Genomic DNA, 22110 nt, shown 5'->3' with positions numbered 1-22110 from the left:
ATCTTAGAATGTACCGTTAATGCATAAATGAATAATGTTCACATAACTTTCATGAGCGCATAACCAGTATTCATCTCTGTGGGTTTTACATTTTTGGTACAAATGACCTTTATCTGCTCATGCTCAGACTGCAACCGTAAACTGGCTTATTATGGCAAATTGACATGAAATAGAGTGGGGAAACTGGAAGAGAAAATGGTATGCCTATATGGCCTGCACCAATGATTGTTATCAGAACATGAGAGCAACTGTTGTTTTTTTTTTCTCGAAAATCAAAAATTGATTATTTTTAGTAAGGCTAGTCGTATTTACAACATGAACGTTTAAAAAAAAAAAAGTTTTTTTCGTTAAATAAAGACAAATTTTCTTTCACATGGAAATGAAAAAGCTATTTACCTGTACATTGAATTATATACTAACTGTGGAGAATTGATGTACGTCGGGATTTTATATTTGAAAAACCCACGAAATTGTAAATCCCTAATCGTGTACAAACAAAAATAATTATAACGAAGATGAATGATCATTATGATAGACATATATTAAATACAGCATGAATAATGCATTATACATAAGCAAACTGAGTACGTTTTTTCTAAACAATTATGTTCGGGGATGACTTGTGCATATATACTAAACTAATATATAAGATGCCCAAATAAACCTTAAAACTAGTCGTAAAAACAATCGTGTTAAACAATCGCATTTCTGTCACTGACAAATTAATTGTATTGGAACTTTAATGAAGCAAATGAAGACAAAATCAGCGCTCAATGGCGCAAATTTTGTAGGGTTGTGGATTCATGGTGAATCTATTCGCTCCACGCATGCTTGGGTTTGGTTGGTTAGGAGGAAGCTTGAATTCAAACTGCTGAAAGAGATTGGTGAACAGGAGGAAGGTTTCCATTTTGGCCAGCTGACTACCAACACAATCACGACGACCTGTGTTTTACAAGAGAAAAACGAGTGCCTGGTGTGAGTTCTTATGTTAAACTACAAAATACAATCACTGATTTATACCAATGGTCAGCTAAAAATAATATGACTTTGAATCCGTGCAAGTGTTTTTCTATGGTTATAACATTTATGAAAAATTGTGAAGAACAAACTTCAATTTTCATTGGCGACAAAGAATTAATTTATGTTCATCAAGCCAAAGTCCTCGGAATAATGTAACAATCAAACCTAAAGTTGGATAGTCATGTATCCGATCTCACAAAAAGGTGTAATAGGAAGTTGTTTATGTTTCGTTGCCTTAAGAAGTATGGATTGCCTGTAGATGACCTTTTACTTATATATAAAGGATACATTCGTTCGATTTTAGATTATGGGGTACCGGTTTTCAATGGTAATTTAACAAAAACTCATGTATATATTTTAGAACGTATTCAGAAAAGAGCTTGCAAAATCATTTTAGGACGTCAGTATAAAAATTATGAAGCAGCATAAGAAACGTGCAATCTACGTTCATTAGAAGCAAGACGTGAGCAGTTATGTATAGACTTTGCCAATGCACTTGTCAAACACCCACAATTTAAAGAATGTTTACCTTTTAGACAACAAAGCACTTATTCTCTAAGATCTCAATCAAAGTTAAACAATACCAATGTAAAACAAAACGCTTCCAGTGCAGCTCTCTTCCTTACTTTATAAATCTTCTGAATAAAATGTAATACCAACATAAATTGTATTTTTTCTCAATCTTCTGCATTACTAAATATTTCTTGCCATCTCCCCTCATTTGTAATGATAAGGTACCCTTTGTCTGTCTCTTCCTCTCTTCAACTCTCTCTCTCTCTCTCTCTCTCTCTCTTTCGTCCCTCTTCTCTCCTTCTCTCTCTTTGTCATCACTCCAACTATCCCTCTCCTACACCTCTCCCCATCTCTTTCTTTTTTTAACCAAAATTTGAATTTGATCAATGAATTTTTATGAAATGTCTGTATGTTTGATTATTGATTTATGTCATATTTTGTGTTATTTCAATTTGAATCGCAATTGTATTGTATATAACCTTGTGAAATGGATCGCAATTCAGCCATTGGCTGCGATGATCTTTTTAATAAAAACCATTTCTATCTATCTATGACCGTGTTTTGTTTCATGCGCGTAAATAACATAAGTATATTTTAAACTCTTCAATGTTAGGCAAATAAGGGATGATTATGGTTAAGAAAATTTAAAATTTTCTTTAAATTAATGTTGGATATCTCTCAGAATAAGTAAAGTTATTTCTTGGGGTTCGGTTTCCTTTAAATCAATGTTGGAAATACGGCACGCTGCCTAGTTACAAAAAACTATCCTCTAACTCAGTGGGAGCCGCCGCAGCGTACCCAAATTGATGATTTCGATACGCCACCGATTCCAAAAGCAGCCCGAAGGGCATTGATAATTAGAGCATCATTATTGCACAATATATTGATACAAAGACGATACCGGAAAGGGGCCAGGAATTATTACCCCCCCCCCCCCAATGATCATTGTCATTATCGTCTTACCAACACCAAATGGCATCCACGCCTCGTTCTTCTGAAATTGTTTTCCATCAGCACTGAGAAAACGATCCGGGTTAAATGTGTCCGGTTCATTCCATTCCTTGGGATCATGATGAACAGCCCACAGGTTTGGAATAATGATGCTTCCCTTTGGAATCGTAAAGCCTCGGAATGAAACGTCATCAGATGTCATATGAGGAACTGAGACCGGGAGGATGGGGCGTATTCGCATGACCTCTGTTAGAGTAGCATTGCAGTAGGGCAGGTCTGGACGATCAAGAGTATTCGGTTGGCGGCCACGCCCAACAACAGTATCCAACTCAGCTTGTACCTATGAAGGTTGAAACAAAATGACGGTGTTTTATAATTAAGTAATGCAGAATTAATGTTATGTATATGTTTTTGATGAGGAGGATGATTTCGATATTAATAGGGGCAACGGTAATAATTTTTGATCTCGTGGCATATAGCCTTTCAAAGCAGCCGAAATGTAGTGGCATGAATGGACGAGTCTTTAGCGCAAAGCCGATTATTGTAGAAGATCATGTTTGTTTTAGCAAATACTGATGTAGAACCCGAAACTGTTAGTCATTTTTATGCTCAGTTATGACTTTGCTATAAAGCAATTCCCGATTATGTCTTTCATATTTTCGGACATTTCTTTAGGTGCCAAGTTTAAACAAGCTACCAACCTTTCTTTGAACATCTGGGTGAACAGATAGAAACAGAATCGTCCAAGAGGTAACCGAGGCCGTGGTGTCGGTACCACCTATAAAAAAATCAAGCAAGACTCGCCAGAAATGCTCTAACTCGAATTCCTTGGATATGTCGTCTGCTAAGAACGCGTCAGTAAAGTCCCGGATGTTGTCTTTCTGAAACGTTTCTCGATGGCTGTTGAGATGGGACATAATGAAATCCCTGTCCGAGAAAATAGATTCACGGTAGGGCTTGTATCTTGGAGTATGTATGAGTGTTTCGAAGATGTTCACTAGATCTGTTTCATGAATGAGGGAGAGGAATTCGTCCATACTCTTAAGAATCCTGCTCATCTCGCCGTCACTGTATTCGTATCGCTGACTAAATAGAAGTTGACAAATGATATTAGCGGTTGCCTTGCTAAATGTGGTTGCTAAATCTGTGGGTTCTCCTCGAAGATTTCTGATTTCCTCTGACAGGTAACGTGCCTCCAGATTAATCTGAGGTACCAGGCTCTGCTTCCCAAATCCAAAGGAGCGCAGAGCAGGAAGAGCGAACCTCCGTAAGTCGACCCATGGTTTGCCATTACTAAAAGCAATGGTAGCTGCATAAAAAGAGAAAAAATAGCATCGAAAAGATTAACACTTGCAAATGACTTACAAATTTGGTATCCTTTGAGAATAATTTTTTTAATGAGTCCAACTTTTTCTGAACTATCACCAACAGAATTTTAAATTCCGCTAACCTATACGAACGAGCCAGCAGAACCCCCCTTCAAGTAAATTGAACTATAATATTCGGGGCAACCGTCTACTTATATTTAAACCGCGAGATGCTTACATCAGGCAGTTCAGCCTAACTGTTGCAAAGGACTTATAATCGTCGGCAGAAAAACAACCACATTTTCTCGCATGGACCCCACTACACAAATCTACCACAGTCTAGACAGTAGCCTAGGAATATTCTTTGTCTATAATTCTTTATTAATATATTTATTTTGTTTATTTATTATTTGTTCTGTATAAGGGAGCCTCTTCACTAAATGAAAACTGCTTTGCGAGAAAGCCTAGGATTACATAATGCAATTGAAATTAAAGTACGTAATAAAATATAACAAGAGAAAATATGTGGACTGATAATGGAAACAAGTATGGGCTTTTTCATCATAATACACAAATCATCTAAAAATATACTTTCACCAATACCGATCAAGTACCACAAGGGGTATACATTGAGAACAGTTTTCATTCCCGAATCCCTTCCTCATTTGTATTTCACCACATCATATATGTCCATAAATGACTGTAAGTCAATGTGTCGGCAAGACATTAAGCAGGTTATAAGCTAAAATTTAAATGATAAAGCTCAGATTATGCATTTTTTAATTGTTGTTCACCACTCTAAGTCATTTAATATACAAGTAAAAGCAGCACTTTGAGGCGATGCCGACTGACCCCTCTCCCATCTACGCTTAAAGAGAAATAACTCGTTTCCTAACTATCAGTGCCAAAAACGTGCACTGTAAAAAAAAATAATAGTCGAAATAACTCAATAAAATTGAGGAAAAGAATTGCCTTATTTTTATTAAGTAAATATTACCTACGGCATCTTAAATTCTTAAGTAGAATTAATTATTTTGCTGAATAACTTTTTACTCAGTTAAATCGAGTTTCATTAACGTAAATAATTTAAGTATTGTAATCATTTTAGATAATTAAAAAAAAGCTATGATAGGATTACATATTGCACGATTTGGTACCCATCTAATCTAACAAGTAACATCCACTAATCATACACTACTTCTATTTAAGATTAATCACTAATCACTAACACTACTTCTATTTAAGATTTAACCGTATATATATATATATATCTACCACCATCACAAATTATATACCTCACTTAAGTAATCCAGCAATCTGATTGGTCGAAATCGCATTCATAAACTTTAACTGTTCCCGAAAATTCCCGGTAACCATGGTTAAAAAACAGTTCAAAATCCCAATAGCCATGGTTATTGGGAAAATAGTTCAGTCTTGGTGAAATACCCATAGGTTTACATGTTAAAAAATGGTCTGAGCGATCGAGGATACCGTACGTGTGCGAAGAATTGGTCGGTAATTTCAATACAATTGAATCTCGATCGATCTTACCGACAATTTTATCTTGCATTGTTGACATGAAGACGAAAATAAACTTCCAAAAACAGAAAAACAACATTTGCCGATAGATCTTGATCTAAGTTCGTGCCAATATGCATTGCAAAAGTAAAAGAAGGGCCCGTTTAATGGAGCAGCGGCGAAGCATCGACCACGCGAAGCCGTTTTCAATTCATTTTAATGTATATATTAAAGAAAACTACCGTGCATGGTGACAGAGCGCGCTGGCCGAGCGGATTAATGCGCTGACTTTAATATCATCACCTTTTGTACGCAAGAGTTCGAATCCCATCTTCGACATTTTTTTTTTCGGCATATAAAAGTATTAATGACTGCTTTAATATTCGAGAAATAGTTGTTTTTATACGCTCTCGGGAAGGTTACAATTGGGCTGTTCCCCTCGGCACGCCTCGGGTAATAGCACAATTCTAACCTTCCCTTGAGCGTATAAAAACAACGCCGAGGGGAATAGCCCAATTGTAACCTTCCCGAGAGCGTATAAAAACAACTATTTCTCTCAAAGCAGTCATTAATACTATACTATTACATACGCTTCAATTCGACACATATTGAAAGGCTCCAAATTTTATATATACTTGATCGTAGCATCTTAAAAGGAAAATTGGTTGACAATTTCCTGCAATATCAAGTTTTGATTTGTTTTGAACTGGGTAACAATTAAAATTTGTCTTGTCTTTGCTTAGCCATGTTAAATAAATTAGTAAATGTTTTAAAGTCCTTAAATTTTCATTCAACCACAAAAAAAGAATTGTTTTATTTAAAAAAGAGTTTAATTTGGTCTTAATGAATATTCATAAATTATGTAAATATTTCTATTACGCACTGCATCGGTCCTTACTTTAAAAAGATAAGAAAAATCAACATAAATCGTTTGAGTAATACGTATAATTCCTGATTTTGAGTTAAAATTACTAAATTAATACAAGCTAAAATTACTTAAAGTTCTTATGTATTTGATTTTACTTAAATATTCCACGTATGTTCTACTAAATTGAAAGTTTGAGTTAGCAAGACTTAAATTTAGTGCGTAAGTGGCAAAACTAATGTTTTCAAGTAAATTCTACATGGAAAAAATACGTAAAAATTACCAATGAACAAATTCTTTTTTACAGTGTGTTGTGCCCCCCCCCCACATACATGTAATCGATCGAGGCCAAAAAAAGGGGTCTACAAAATTTCAACCGATCCTGGAAATTGAAGGGGGCACGTGCCCCCCCCCCCTCACCCCCCCCCCCCCCCCCCCGTGGCTACGCGCCTGCTCCCGTGACTCCTGGGCCTAAATCCGTATCTACTTTAAAAACTTTACCAGCACTACTTGCTACATCCCAAGGGATCCAATCTCTTCTCTTGCTTACTCTCATATACACCTTGTATACAGGTCTTGGAAGTCTTCCCTGCATGTGACAAAGTCGAGATTAATACTTTCCTAATGATCAAAGACGATTAAAAAACAAAATATACAGAAAACAATTTACAAAGCGTCACCTTTGAAATGAATCGGCCCTATGGTTTTGGAATAATACGAAGTTCAACATTTAAATACTTGCAATACCAATACATGTGAACTATGAAGCTTACCTTTCTTTCCAGGATCCGGTATTGACCAATTAAAGTGTCCCGGTACAAACCGATCCGAGAAGAATTCTCCTGACTTTACCAGAGCCTGTGTGATACTCTCCCTGTCATTCAATATTACGAAGACAAACGAACCTCTCCGCAAACTGAAAATAGGGCCGTACTTCTTAGCCAGATCCATGTAGGCTTCGTGGATAAGACCTGGTTTAAAGTTATACCCGATGATTGGGAGCGACCATGGCCCAGGAGGGAGGTTCTTAGGTCTCCGGACGACCCAGAAACAGAGGAGAAAAATCACCACTCCTAGAAACACAGATGTTGCCGACAGTTCGAACATTTTATGTGATATTAATTAACGCAAGTCCAAAGTGTGGGCCAATGTGCAGTAAGGACTCTCAAACTGCTCAGAGGTTTAGTGAAATACTGTATAGATTGCTGTCTCGCAATGAACTGCTTGATTACCTGATGCAAACGAACAAACTGATATATAACTCGAGTCTTACACTCTTGAAGCTGTGTATGGGGAAATAACATATAAATACAAACAGGAGATTAGCCATGCTATATCACGTCACAATATGCGTGCTTGCCCTTCAACCAATCAGATAGATATTAGAGGTCACATTGGTCAAAAAACATTCAAAGTCCTGATGGAAGTTATTAAACTAAATATTTGTCTTCATGGTCAGTCAAATTTCTCGTTTCTCGTCCCCTCGTTCTTCCTTTTTGAGGTCCACATCATTATTTCATATTTTTTCTTCAAATGATACAATTCCCTCGTACTATAAGCTTCTAAAGTACACGTATGAACATGTTTGAATGAATGCTAAATGACAAAAGGTATTAAAAATGTTTTAATATTATTTTTGTACAGGAAAAATTATGAAACGCTAACGATCATGGAAATCCACTTTACTTTAAAACGGACAGCTATGACGGGGTACTAGGAATTTTAAGACTTCTTTCTCCTTCAATTTGCCATTCGGATAGGTGTGATGGCGGGGATTCAGCTTGTTCATGTTAAGATTTGAGATACACAATGTAGTGTTTATCCCCCTTCCCGGTATATATCATGATGTAAACATAGGAAATGAATTTGGAGCGACGCCACTTCCTTGCAAGCAATTTTCTTTTCCTAATTCTTCTGGACAATTCCAGGGAAATGTTGATTTGCCAAAAATCATAATATCTGCGAAACTTCGAGATAGCAGTTTGGGCTACCCTGAATAATTTAGTATCAAACAAAAGACTTCAACAAGCGTTGAGTTGTGTATCCATAGGATTTAAATAAGTTAAGCGGAGTTTTCTTTAAAAAGGGATAACTTTTGGGGCAAAATGTATCACCAATTTTTACGGTAAAAACATCTATACATATTTGGGTCTCAATCTTCACAAACTGATTCAGCCGAGGACGTAGGTTCAAAACTGAGTCACGTCTTTCGGATGGTGACGTTAAAAGTCGGTCCCCAGACGTAAAAAATCATATCTGATTGATACACGTCTGTAAACACCCAAATACACACACACACACTCACGCCAAAGCGCTTTTATTTATATTTTATGGTATTAAATTGTGATGAACGGAATAAAGTTTACTGCTACAAGCTTTTCATGGTCCGTAGAACTTGTGAAATCAAAGCTAAAGGGGTATATAGAGAGTGTAAAAGAATGTAAAAGTGTAATGTCCGTTTCTCACAGGCTTCAATATGAGTACTTTTCTCTAATTTTTGAGCTGCCACAAGGAACGTATCAGGACAATTACCCCCTAGACAATCACCCAGCGGAAAATTACTCCCCCGGAAAACTATCCCCAAGGACAATAACCCCTCGGGAAATTACCGCCAGGGGGTAGTTTTCCTGGGAAAAATTTAGCGAAATGCCTTATCTTTCTTTTCACTCTTTCCATTCCATTCACACAATGATATATATTGATGGAAATAAATCTGGATCAAAATGGTGCTTAATACGAAATATCGTCTCCAATCAATTTACAGATACTATTAGGTTCTGTAACCCAAATCATTGGATTGTGCTCGTTTGTGTGTGTGTTTTTGTGTGTGAAGTATGTGTGAGGAGGGGGAAGAAGGGAGATAGAGAGAGGGAGAGAGAGACAAGGAGGAGAAACGACGAGTAGGATAGGAGAGGAATATGTCAATAGAGGGAAAGGGAGACACACAGAGAGAGAGAGAGAGAGATAGGAGAGAGAAAGAGAGAAAGGGGAGAAATGATGCGAGGGCTAGGAAAGGGATTTTAAATAGAGGGAAAGAATGTAGATCATATATAGCGCAAATCAGTTGATTATGACATTATTTAATAAAACGTCAATTCATTTGGGGTCCAACGAAGTATAAATGCCGACAGTACAGTTAGTCTGCAAGCACAAACTGTAATGTGATACTTTAACCATAATTCATAATTATCTGACAGAGAAGAAGGATGGAAAAGGAAATCCTGAAAATAGTCAATCATGACATGTAATTGTACATATATATATATATAAATGATTGAAAAAACAGTGTGTGGCAAAAATAGTCAATGGTGACTAATTGCAAAACAAAATCAAATCAAGAAAGAAAGAAAGTCTATTTCAGGAGCAGCTAAAGCACAGAGCTTAACCAGTAAGCTGTCAGCCTAGTCTTACAGTGAAATGGGTTTGTGCCTGCATACTACACTATAGTGGTGTAAGAATAAGCCTGATTTTTTAAAAGCAAATATTAATGTAAATATATATAAACTATACATTAGAATTTAAAGTACCGTTGATGAGGTCGCAGTGTGTTTAATTTATTTGGGTTTATTTAATCACTATGATTTTAAACAAATCCTGATTTCAGTCATTGCCCTATAATCACAAGTAAATTGAACGAGGTCAAACGTTTGATTTTTTTCAGTGATAAGTCTAAAGTCCTCCTGGCCATATATTGTACATACATCAACCTGATGTTGATATAACCACTATTCAGTCACTGAATTTTAGCCATTTGTTGGCATGGAGGGGGGGGGGGGGGAGAGAAAATAGTTTATTTGAATGGTTGATTCAAATATTTTCAATGCGCATGGAAGTCCAAAGTCGTTTGTAAATTCAATTTAGCGTTTAGGGTCAATACAGGGTATGAAACAATATAGATGAAGACAGTTAACAACAATCATGGCAATAGGTAAAATTATGCTTACCCAATAGGTTTCGACTACTGGTTGAATCTGTCAAAGTCCAGTAACACAGTCGTAGCCTGTGCAGTTCCACAGATAAATAATTGTTTCAGATTCCCCATGGAAAAAACTAAAGTAACTCTCGGGGACCGTGCTTTTGCTATTGCTGCCTCCAAACTATGGAATAGCTTGCCGTGAGAAATACAAAGCAATCCATCTCTCAATGTATTCAAATCCAATCAAAAAACTTATTTGTTCAATTGACAGATCTTATTTTGTAGAATTTAGTAAAAAGAAGCTCTTAACCAGCGCAGCTGAATATATTTTGTATAAAAGCTGCGCTATATAAATTTATTATTATTATTATTATATTATGTACTGAACTATATCTGTACTGTACTGTCTCTTGTACCTGTATCGAATTTCGTGACGTCTATGCGCAGGTTAAACATGGACTATTCCATGCATGAATGATAGGAAAACTCCTTTAAGAGTGGAGATGGTGCACATTTGTGTGCAGTCTTTAAATCCAGTGAAAGGTGGGTTGAATAACGACAACATAGTGAAGCGCATTGTAGTATTCACATGACGCGCTATATGATTATAATCATTGTTTTCTATGAAGGCAATCTGTTCGAAATAAAATCATTGTTTTCATCATTCGGCTCGTTTCATTGGCTTCATTCCGCAGTAATGTTCAGTGATGGAATGGTCATGTGGATAACAACATTGCATTCTTCACAAAAGAAGTTTATATACCTCATACATTTCGGACCGTTCCATCTTCTTTAATTTGAGAGCACGTTTGCTCTGGCTTTTAATCGTAGCGAGGTAAATATTTTTAGGGTAAATTCTGTTGTTGTAAAGAAAAACCAATACCAACAACAACTAAAAAAATGAATTGGAAATTTGATTGGTAACTTTTATCATTTCATGTCTTACCAGCCCCCTTTTTTAGGCAACTAGTTTGTGGCGCTCTTCAAATTCTATTTTAGCATTGAAATACTAGGGTATATAAAAGGTTGAACACCAACCGTTGGTGTCGCCCTGCAGTTGCGTTTGAGTCGAGGGTCAACTCCTTTCGTTCTTTCGGCCTTTGCAGGAGCAAATCACAGGATCACAGTTACTGTTATGTTGCAAATACCCCCATATAAAACCAAAGTAACCCTCGGGAACCGGTAATTTCTCTGTGCTGCCCCGTTATTATGGATTAAATTACCACTAGAAATAAGGAAAGCCCCATCACTAGATAATTTTAAATCAAAACTGAAAACTCACTTGTTCATATAGTATGTATAGCACAGCATTTACGATCTCTTGCAGCGCAGTAGAATATATCCACATAGTTATTGCGCTTTACAAATGAATATTATTATTATTATTATTATTATGTATCTACAAAGGTCATATCCCAAACATATCATATAGAAACAAGGCATATCAGCCTTGTTCATAATAATATCCATGATTAATCTTGAATATATTAATTTGTTTTTTTGTAGATTTTGTATATGATTTATATTTTTTCAAACAAAACATTGATGCTTAAATCTAATGACTAGAAGGAGTAGAAGTCGTTTTTCTGTTGGGAGCCAGAAGGGTATTAACTATTTGCACCAATGCACCAATATCTGTGTCCAATGCTTTTCATTGTCATTTTCAGCAAGATTTGGTCACTTTGCTATGAGTGACAATTATAAAACTCTATAATACACAAGCGTTCTTATTTACGCCATGATCCTCAAAGAGAAAGACTTATTGAGAGCGCTTCATAACTTCATTGAAACATTCCATCTTTGATCTAGTTTAAATTGCATAAAATGGGAATCAAACATCTTATACCTTGAAACATTTCCAAATATTCAATCACTTCTTGCACTTGTATTTTTAAGCCCAACGTTTGTTTTATTCTACTGTATGCCAACTTAGTAGAATAGGCATAGTCTAATTATTACCCTATTCATTAATAGTCATGTTATACATTTTTCTCTTTTGCTAGTTTCAATACTTTTTATTATTCTGTAAACTTATAGGAATACTCTCTGATAAGCGTTATACAATTTTAGTAGAAGCTGCTTTAGCTGTTTTGTCGTTCTTTTATAGTAATGGTACTGATCTAAATAATAATGATAATAGTATTGATAACAGTAATGAATGAATTCATATTATAATTATTTGTAGTAGTATTAGTAGTAGTAGTAGTAGTAGTAGTAATAGTAGTAGTAGTAAGTATAGTAGTGGTAGGTTTAATAATAGTACTATTAGTAGTAGTGTTATTATTTATATTATGAATAATTCATGAACATTTTAGTTAAAATGTACGGGATTTTCTTGTGCCAGGAATCACCAAAACTATCGCTTCTATATGCTGAATAACTCGTAGGGTTTCATTCTTGTCAGTTATCTGTCCTCTGGACTGTAGACGAAGTCAGGGACTTCACTAATTGCATTATGTTATTGGTATAGTGGTTCATTCACTGATTGATACACATACACAAACATATCTGATTGATACACGTCTGTAAAAACCCAATTTACTCTCAATCCAGGATTTGAGGGTTCAATTCCCAGCCCGGCACTAATGTTTCTTTTTGACAAGACATTAATCCAGACTTGCCACTTTCCACCCAGGTGTAAATGGGTACCTGGAAACAGCTGCGTTAATAAAAATTGCAGGTCCCGCAGGAAGAACAGTATTAACCCTAATGAGCACCCTGGGTAAAGAATACAAAATAATTATCTTTATTGATATCATGATCATTATTTACATGGAACTGAAGCACGTACGATATCTTGGACTTTGAGATGTCGGAAAATATGGGCCAATTAATCCAGACTTGCCACTCTCCACACAGGTGTAAATGGGTACCTGGAGACAGCTGCGGTAATAATAATCGCAGGTCCTGCAGGAAGAACAACCCTTATGAGTACCCTTGGTAAATAATAGAAAATAGTTATCTTTATTAATATTATTATCATTATTTACGTGGAACTGAAGCACGTACGGTGACTTGGACTTTGAGATGTCGGAAAGACATGACAAATCAACTTTGTCTCACATACTAAGCTCATTATTGGGTCTGCGACTGAAGAGTAATGATAAGTTTCGATCATGATATGAAATGTTGGTAATTTCACAACACGAATGAAACATTTTCATGTTTCATGTTCATGCAGAAAGGGATATTTACATTTTTTTTCTCCCGGAGGAAAACGAATTGTTCCTTTCAGCTCTTTATATATTATCGCCATAAAGTCACAAAGTACTGCAATTTCTTTCATCACTTCTTAAAGATGAAGTTGAGTTCTGGTCATGCGATTGCATTGTGAAAGAAACGGTGTGGAACCGACCAGAAAGGGTTGATCATCTAGCATATAAAAATAATTTGTGTGTATTGCAAGGTTCTGGAATCATCAAAATGATAAGAAATTTGGCCAAGTCTTGGTAAAGTTACAAACACTTGCACAGAAAGATGTATATGGGACTACAAGAACACGTGGCGTAAAAAGCCGGCCCCCCGATTTTTACGATGCTACATGCATATTTAGAATATAAAGGCATTTGAAGAGCCATGCTTCTCATGTCTTAACTGATGTTCTTCCACACTTGTATAATAAGAATGAGTAATGCTCACAAATTATTTTTCACCTCTTCCCAGAACTCAACCTTCTCTTTAAATAGACCTGTATACTCATTCCTTTTAATCAAACTTTTTCTCTCCCGACCCTGAGTCTTTCTCTCCCCTTTCCCCCACCCCTCTCTCTCTCTCTCTCTCTCTCTCTCACACACACACACACACACACACACACACACGCACACACATTTCCCACCTATCCTTCTCCACGTTTTCCCTTACTGTCACTGATATAGTTATCCTGAGAAACAATCAAAGATCTTTATACGTAACATACTGGGAGACGGGCATAGTTAGATAGGTAATACTATCTCTTTATTTCCAAATTGTGCTTTGCCATTCGGGATAGAGTTTAATTGGTATGTTTAATGTCATTATTCTCTGTATTAATTAGGTTTAATTCAGAATCCTCTAATCCATAGGAGTAGAAAACTTTGTTTGGGGGTCTTTTCCGGATAGACCATTTTCACTACGCAATTTTTTGTTTAGTACCTCTTTAATGTTAAATAAGTAAAGTCGTAATATTTCCGAGTAGGCATAATTTACCCCAAAAATTCCATGTTCATCTCATAATAGGTTAAATTATCACTTGATAATGTAACACATGGAATGAAGGGCGATATTTCTCGACGACTTGGACTGAGTCTCTGATCATATATTTACAATTTATTACTCCTAATTAGAAAATAGATAGGATCATATTCTAATACCCCAGTGACAACAACCAGAACTATTAAACAGGATGATCTAGAAATTTCGAATCACCATTGACGAAGAATCCGTCAGTTCTGAATCGTCTTGGCGTCGGGTTGGTGGTGTAACTGTAACTGATGTTTAATGTTGCATTAATGATATAAAAATGTTAGGCGGATTACACATGATTCATTTATTTTAAAAAAACCCACTTTTTTAGCTGCATATATGAACAAGGCATTATAGTACCTAATCAGGATAAATCTTTTAGATCCTTAAAAAATATAACGACAATCCTTCGTTATGATGTTATCGCATATGATAACGAAATATAAGCGCTTTACGGATGATAATATAGGTATTTACAACAACAAAAAAACTTAAATGATATTTTATAAGAAATTGATATTGAATTTTGCTACTTGAATGACAAAATGCTTATTTATTGAAAATCATTGCAACAAGATATAGAACGATAGAATTGCGTTGGAAAACACCAAGTTAAAGTTATTGGAAATTAAAATTGGTTCCAGTGTCAAGTTATATTTTCCGTATCTTCATCTGGTGCTCTGCTGTACAGTAGATTTTTTTTTTTTTTGGGGGGGGGGGCATGACAAAAACTCCATTCTTTCTGGTTTCACCATAGCGTGATGTGAATGCAGCTGGGATTCTGTCTAAACTTCATCACCTTTGTCCTATTTATGTTTAACCTCATACCCAACGCTTTCATTTATGCTGTCCATCATAATTGTCAGTATAAGTATAAACAAATCATTCCAATTGGCTAAATGCAATGGCTACATGCAATGGACAGGTGTATAAAACATGGTATAAAACGTAACGACATATATGAATTTGAACTCACTGTCTATAACTTATTCTCAAAGTATGGATATGTATTAAGTTGAACTATTGGGTATCATAAAGTTCTAGAATCATCTTAATAAGGGAGTTTATAGATAGCACATATCCACAGATCTTTTACACATGGAGAAATTCCACTTTGAGCATCTTAAAATAATAACTGCCAAAGTCCTAGATGTATTTCGTGAATACCTTTTGTTTGCCCACTTGAAAAGAATACTTCCACCTGCGTATCTTAGAAAGTACCGTTGGTGCATAAATGAATAATATTCACATAACTTTTATGAGCGCATAACCAGTATTCATCTCTGTGGGTTTTACCTTTTTGGTACAAATGACCATAATCTGCTCATGCTCAGACTGCAACCTTAAACTGGCTTATTATGGCAAATAAAAATGAAATAGAGTGGGGAAAGTGGAAGAGAAAATGGTATGCCTATATGGCCTGCACCAATGATTGTTATCAGAACATGAAAGCAACTGTTGTTTTTTTTTCTTCTCGAAAATCAAATGATGATTATTTTCTAGTAATGCTAGTCGTATTCAAATCATGAGAGTTTTTTGTTGTTTGTTTTGTTATATAAAAAGAAATTCCTTTCACATGGCAATTAAAACGCTATTCATCTGTACATTCAATTATTTATTATATGTGGAGAACTGATGAACGTCGAGTTTTTATTTTATAAAGCCCACGAAATCGAAATCAATAATCGTGTATAATATACAAAACAATTATAACCAAGATGAATATCATTATGATCGACATATGTTAATACAAAATGAATAATGCATATACATAAGAAAACTGAATAAGTTTTGTTCTAAACATTTATGATCGGGGATGACTAGTGAAAATATACTTCATTAAGAGATAATATGCCAAAATAAACCTTCAAATTAGACGTGAAATTTTAAACAATCGCATTTCTCTCAGTGACAAATAAGTTGCATTGGAAGATTAATGCAGCGAAAGAGAACAAAATCAGCGCTCGATGGCGCAAATTTTGTAGGGTTGTGGATTCATGGTGATTCCATTCGCTCCACGCATGCTTGGGTTTGGTTGGTTAAGAGGAAGCTTGAATTCAAACTGTTGGAAGAGATTGGTGAACAGCAGGAAGTATTCCATTTTGGCCAGCTGACTCCCAACACAATCACGACGACCTGTATTTTACAGAAGAAAAACGAGTGTCTGGTGTAAGTTCTTATCTTGGACCGTGTTTTGTTTCCTGCGCACAAATAACATAAGTATATTTTAAACTCTTCAATGTTAGGAAAATAAGAAATGCTTATGGTTGAGAAAATTTAAATTTTTCTTTAAATTAATGTTGGAAATATGGCACGCTGCCTAGTATCTTCTAACTCAGTGGGAACGCCCCACACCATACCAAAATCGACGATTAATTTTGGATTCGCCTTCGATTCCGAATATAGTCCGGAGGGCATAGAGAATTAGTGCATCATTATCGCGCAATATTCACCCCGACCCCCCATGATCATTATCATTATCGTCTTACCAACACCAAATGGCATCCACGCCTCGTTCTTCTGGAATTGTTTTCCATCAGCACTGAGAAAACGATCCGGGTTAAATGTGTCCGGTTCATTCCATTCCTTGGGATCATGATGAACAGCATACAGGTTTGGAATAATGATGCTTCCCTTTGGAATCGTAAAGCCTCGGAATGAAACGTTATCAGATGTCATACGAGGAACTGAGACCGGGAGGATGGGGCGTATTCGCATGACCTCTGTTAGAGTGGCGTTGCAGTAGGGCAGGTCTGGACGATCAAGAGTATTCGGTTGGCGGCCACGCCCAACAACAGTATCCAACTCAGCTTGTACCTATGAAGGTTGAAAACAAAATGACGGTGTTTCATAATTAAGTAATGCAGAATTAATGTTATGTAAATGTTTTTGATGAGGAGGATGATTTCGATATTAATAGGGGTAACGATAATAAGTGTTGATCTCGTGGCATATAGCCTTTCAAAGCAGCCGAAATGCAGTGGCATGAATAGACGAGTCTTTAACGCAAAGCCGATGATTGTAGAAGATCATATTTGTTTTAGCAATTACTGATGTAGAACCCGAAACTGTTACTCGTTTTTATGCTCAGTTATGACTTTGCTAATAAATCAATTCCCGATTTTGTCTTTCATATTTTCGGACATTTCTTTAGGTGCCAAGTTTAAACAAGCTACCAACCTTTCTTTGAACATCTGGGTGAACAGAAAGAAACAGAATCGCCCAAGAGGTAACCACGGCCGTGGTGTCGGTACCACCTACAAAAAAATCAAGCAAGACTCGCCAGAAATGCTCTAACTCGAATTCCTTGGATATGTCGTCTGCTAAGAACGCGTCAGTAAAGTCCCGGATGTTGTCTTTCTGAAACGTTTCTCGATGGCTGTTGAGATGGGACATAATGAAATACCTGTCAGAGAAAATAGATTCACGGTAGGGCTTGTATCTTGGAGTATGTATGAGTGTTTCGAAGATGTTCACTAGATCTGTTTCAGGAATGAGGGAGAGGAATTCGTCCATACTCTTAAGAACCCTGCTCATCTCGCCGTCACTGTATTCGTATCGCTGACTAAATAGAAGTTGACAAATGATATTAGCGGTTGCCTTACTAAATGTAGTTGCTAAATCTGTGGGTTCTCCTCGAAGATTTCTGATTTCCTCAGACAGGTAACGTGCCTCCAGATTAATCTGAGGAACCAGGCTCTGCTTCCCAAATCCAAAGGAGCGCAGGGCAGGAAGAGAGAACCTCCGTAAGTCGACCCATGGTTTGCCATTACTAAAAGCAATGGTAGCTGCATAAAAAGAGAAAAAGTTAGTATCGAAAAGATTAACAAATATCTTTACACATGACTAACAAAATTGGTATCCTGTGAGAATAATTTGTTTAAAAGGCTCAACTTTTTTTTGAACCAACAGAATGATAAATTTGGATAACATAGACAAACTAGACAGCAGCAACCCTCGCCCTTCAAGGATATTAAAACTCTAATATTTTGGGCAAACGTCAATTTATATTTAAGCTGCAATATGCTAATATCCAGGCAGTTCAGCGGAATTGCTGCAAAGGACTCAAAATCGTTGGCAGAAAAACAACAACATTCTCTCGCATAGACGGCACTAGCTTGGGGGTCTTTCCTGGATTGACCATTTTGATGTCTATAATGTCTAATGAATCTATCTGTTTACTCATTCTGTGTTCATTATACAGGGTAGTTTCGTCACTACATGAAAACTGCTTTGCGTGAGAGCCCTGTATTCCATAATACCATTGAAATACAATGAAACATTATTTAAAAATAATATCAAGTAAAATTAAAGTACATAATTAAAAAAAACCAAGAGAAGAAAATTATGTAGATTGATATTGAAAAAAGTATTAGCTTTTGCATCACGATACTAAGTTCAGTAAAATATATACAGTACTTTAATACCGATCAAATACCACAAAGGGTCAGGATACTGTAAACAGTTTTCATTCACGATTCCCTTCCTCATTACTATTTGAGCACATTATATATGCCCATAAATGGCTGTAAGTCAATGGTAACATTATAAAGCTCAGACTATAATAATAATAACTAGACCTGCAATCGTGGCACAACGATATGCGTGCAATGACGGGCGATTTGGCACCAAGGGTTATCTATACTAACATAATTATAAACAGTATAATATGGTGTCTAAAATGCGATTAACTCACAATTTTATGTGAACATATATCATACTTGGTATCATCCGAATGGGCACTTCATTGCGGTCAGTTTGACATCATTTTCATCTGCGCGAAATGTACTGCACGCATTTAACACGCTATTACGTAATGCATAGTAAATTCATCATTTTTAGCGATAACTTTGCGCTGAGGTTATTACAATTTACCAAACTTGGCTGACAGTTGTCACGTATACATGTGTCTGCTAAGTTTCATTGTTGTAGGTATAATGATCGCAATTTTAGAGCAAGTTGAAGTTATTTCGCAATTTGCTTGAAAATGGCGAAATTGGAGAGTAATTTTCTCAAATTTGGTCAAAAATAGGGTATATAATTTCGTATATGGCTTGAAAGGGGATATCTTCGGGTATCTAAATCCAAAAAAAAGGGTACGGGTCTGCCAAGCCATAATGGAGATACGGCCACAGAAAGAAAGCCAAGTCCCAGAACTTTAGAGGGCGCTATTTATGTTTTGCATAGCCATTGGAGCATGAAATTTGGCATGGCTATGTGCAATTATGGGATAAGGATACGGTGAGATTTAAAAACAAAACGGAATTTATATGATAAAGTTATGGCAGTTTTAGATTTGTTGGGGTCCACTTTTCAAGAATTTTAAAGATTTTTGACGGAGTCGGTTTTGGATTTGAATTTTGAGTACAAAGATGGCATTTTGAAGGTCAGTTTATGCATCGCAGATGAAAGAACATCTCTCAGACTATCTGAAGGAATTTGTTAGAAGTTTGTAGGATCTAGGATAGTGAAGATAGGAAGGAATGAAGAAAGGCCTTAAAATGGATCAGAAACGGACAAAATGGCGCCTGGATGGTTATGCATGAGTGATTTCGAAAATCGAAAAAGTAGGTGACCTTGATGAGATGCTAGAGACTATGCCTATGAAATTTGAACGGAAATGGACATGAGGAAAGCACCTAACTAGGATTAACAAACACTACGTGCAAAACGAACGTGATTTTCTGCAAAGAAGAAGAATATTAATGGGGAAGAACGTGAACGAAAACAAGGCAATGACGAAGGTCGTCATTGCAATAATAATGGTGGCTTCTACATAGCGCACATGTCCGTCACGTTGCGGCGCTCCTGGCGCTGCCCCGATTATTACCCATGCATTATTTAGTGGTTGTAATTTGATATGCAGGTGAAAACAGCCTTTTGGGGGCGATGCCGACTGAACCACCCCCCCCCCCATCTACCCTTAAAGAGGTATAACTCGTCTCCTAACTATCAGTGCCAAAATGTGCAATGTCCATCTCCTCCTGTGACTATAGGCTTAGATCCGTATCGTCTTTTTAAACTTTACCCAGTACCACTTTATACATACCAAAGGTGTCCTTTCTTCTCTTGCTTACTATCGTATACACCTAATTTATACAGGTCTTAGAAGTATTCCCTGCATGTGACAAAGTCAGGATTAATAATATCCCAAAGATCACAGACATTTAATAAAATCAACTGAAATCAACTGTGCGAACAGGCCAATTATATAATTACGTTTTCATAATAATTTCATCGTGAATTCTTCCGTCGTTACCACAAGGCCGATTGAAAATGCCCCTTGACTTTATTAATCGAAAGTCTCTGCGATCGTGTTAAAAAATTATTGACATAAGAAGTCAAAATGAATAGGACCTATGGTTTTGGCGGGATACGAAGTTCAACATTTAAATACCTGCACTACCAATACATCTGAACTATGAAGCTTACCTTTCTTTCCAGGATCCGGTATTCCCCAATTAATGTGTCCCGGTACAAACCGATCCGAGAAGAATTCTCCTGACTTTACCAGAGCCTGTGTGATACTCTCCCTGTCGTTAAGAATAACAAAGAAAAACGAACCTCTCCGCAAACTGAAAATAGGGCCGTACTTCTCAGCCAGGTCCATGTAAGCTTCGTGGATAAGACCTGGTTTAAAGTTATACCCGATGATTGGGAGCGACCATGGCCCAGGTGGGAGGTTCCTAGGTCTCCGGACGACCCAGAAACAGAGGAGAAAAATCACCACTCCTAGAAACACAGATGTTGCCGACAGGTCGAACATTTTAATTGATATTAATTAACGCAAGTCCAAAGTGTGGGCTAATTATACAGAAAGAACTCCCTAACTGCTCAGACGTCTAGCAAATTAATGTACGGATTGTTGTCCCACAATGAACCGCTTGTTTATCTGATGCAGAAGAACAAACCGATATATAACTTTCAATACCATCAGGCCTGACACACTCGATGCTGTGTATGGGGAAATAACATTAGCTATGCTATATCACGTCATAATATACATGTTAGCCCTTCAACCAATCAGATACATCTAAGAGGTCACATTGGTCACAACATGTTCAAAGTCCAGATAGATTTTTTTATCAAACCAAGGAGTTTTAAGAGCTGGAGACCCAACTAGCAACAAATTATTCTAAGCAGCTGCCGTTTTCTCAGGATGCACAATAGATGTCCAAGGTTCGAAGCCGCTGATATCATTGGAAAGCTTGATTAGTGATTTTGTTCTTAAATATCCTTATTAATTCATTTCCTTTTTAAACTAACAAGGGGGAAATATAACAGATAATATGAATACAAAAGCCTATTGTGTCAAGAAATTTGCTTACATTGTATTGTAGCAGCTTTAATTTTTTTTAAATAACATTTTACAATCCTAAAACATGTGAAACAGTGAACATGTTTTATATTCACAGTTCTTTATGATGTTATATGCCAGATTAGTGCCCACACATGCCCAGTCGATGTTATGTCTACGTATTTGCAAGGAAGATCTAGTTAAGCTCCTAACATTTTTCTCCTGGCGACCTCGAAGATTGAACAAAGGGAATGAGCTACACATGACTCCATCTCTTAAAACTCCTTGATTGAAATGAATATTTCCATGTTCCCTATCTAAGTTTGAATTGCGAGGTGCCTGGATGTGGGACGTCGCTCGTATTGTTGGATGTAACGCCATTGATGTTATGTTGTTATTATGTTTTATAACTGGTATACTTGTGTACGTTATTTTTATCACACCTGTACCAGTGAGCAACGAATTTCGATTTTTATGGACAATAAATCAATTCAATTCAATT

General features: G+C 36.5%; 2 protein-coding genes across 2 annotated transcripts; both read right to left on the bottom strand.

Moving 5' to 3' along the window:
- Positions 1 to 461: 461 nt before the first annotated feature.
- LOC590514 (cytochrome P450 2J2) lies at positions 462 to 7353 on the bottom strand. The gene is made up of 4 exons (XM_030989889.1): positions 6936 to 7353; positions 3186 to 3793; positions 2497 to 2824; positions 462 to 942 (listed from the first exon to the last, which is right to left on the bottom strand). The coding sequence occupies exons 1-4, from the start codon at positions 7279 to 7281 to the stop codon at positions 764 to 766; spliced, it is 1461 nt and encodes a 486-aa protein (XP_030845749.1). The 5' UTR covers positions 7282 to 7353; the 3' UTR covers positions 462 to 763.
- A 6650-nt stretch (positions 7354 to 14003) lies between these two features.
- Positions 14004 to 21247, bottom strand: LOC580809 (cytochrome P450 2J2). Its single transcript, XM_030990801.1, has 4 exons — positions 20744 to 21247; positions 17492 to 18099; positions 16801 to 17128; positions 14004 to 16447 (listed from the first exon to the last, which is right to left on the bottom strand). The coding sequence occupies exons 1-4, from the start codon at positions 21075 to 21077 to the stop codon at positions 16269 to 16271; spliced, it is 1449 nt and encodes a 482-aa protein (XP_030846661.1). The 5' UTR covers positions 21078 to 21247; the 3' UTR covers positions 14004 to 16268.
- Positions 21248 to 22110: the final 863 nt, after the last annotated feature.

The sequence above is a fragment of the Strongylocentrotus purpuratus genome, unplaced genomic scaffold, assembly GCF_000002235.5.
Source record: "Strongylocentrotus purpuratus isolate Spur 01 unplaced genomic scaffold, Spur_5.0 spur5_scaffold_19, whole genome shotgun sequence".
NCBI classification, from domain to species: domain Eukaryota; kingdom Metazoa; phylum Echinodermata; class Echinoidea; order Camarodonta; family Strongylocentrotidae; genus Strongylocentrotus; species Strongylocentrotus purpuratus.
This window is presented reverse-complemented; position numbering and strand designations above follow the sequence as displayed.

Excerpts from the sequence above, each read along its gene's own strand:
- LOC590514 (XM_030989889.1), bottom strand. The coding sequence starts at position 7,281 with ATGTTCGAACTGTCGGCAACATCTGTGTTTCTAGGAGTGGTGATTTTT. Across the intron at positions 2,825-3,185 it reads ACCCAGATGTTCAAAGAAAG|GTACAAGCTGAGTTGGATAC; the intron begins GTTGGTAGCTTG and ends CAACCTTCATAG. Across the intron at positions 943-2,496 it reads GTGGATGCCATTTGGTGTTG|GTCGTCGTGATTGTGTTGGT; the intron begins GTAAGACGATAA and ends TGTAAAACACAG.
- LOC580809 (XM_030990801.1), bottom strand. The coding sequence starts at position 21,077 with ATGTTCGACCTGTCGGCAACATCTGTGTTTCTAGGAGTGGTGATTTTT. Across the intron at positions 18,100-20,743 it reads ACCGGATCCTGGAAAGAAAG|CTACCATTGCTTTTAGTAAT; the intron begins GTAAGCTTCATA and ends CTTTTTATGCAG. Across the intron at positions 16,448-16,800 it reads GTGGATGCCATTTGGTGTTG|GTCGTCGTGATTGTGTTGGG; the intron begins GTAAGACGATAA and ends TGTAAAATACAG.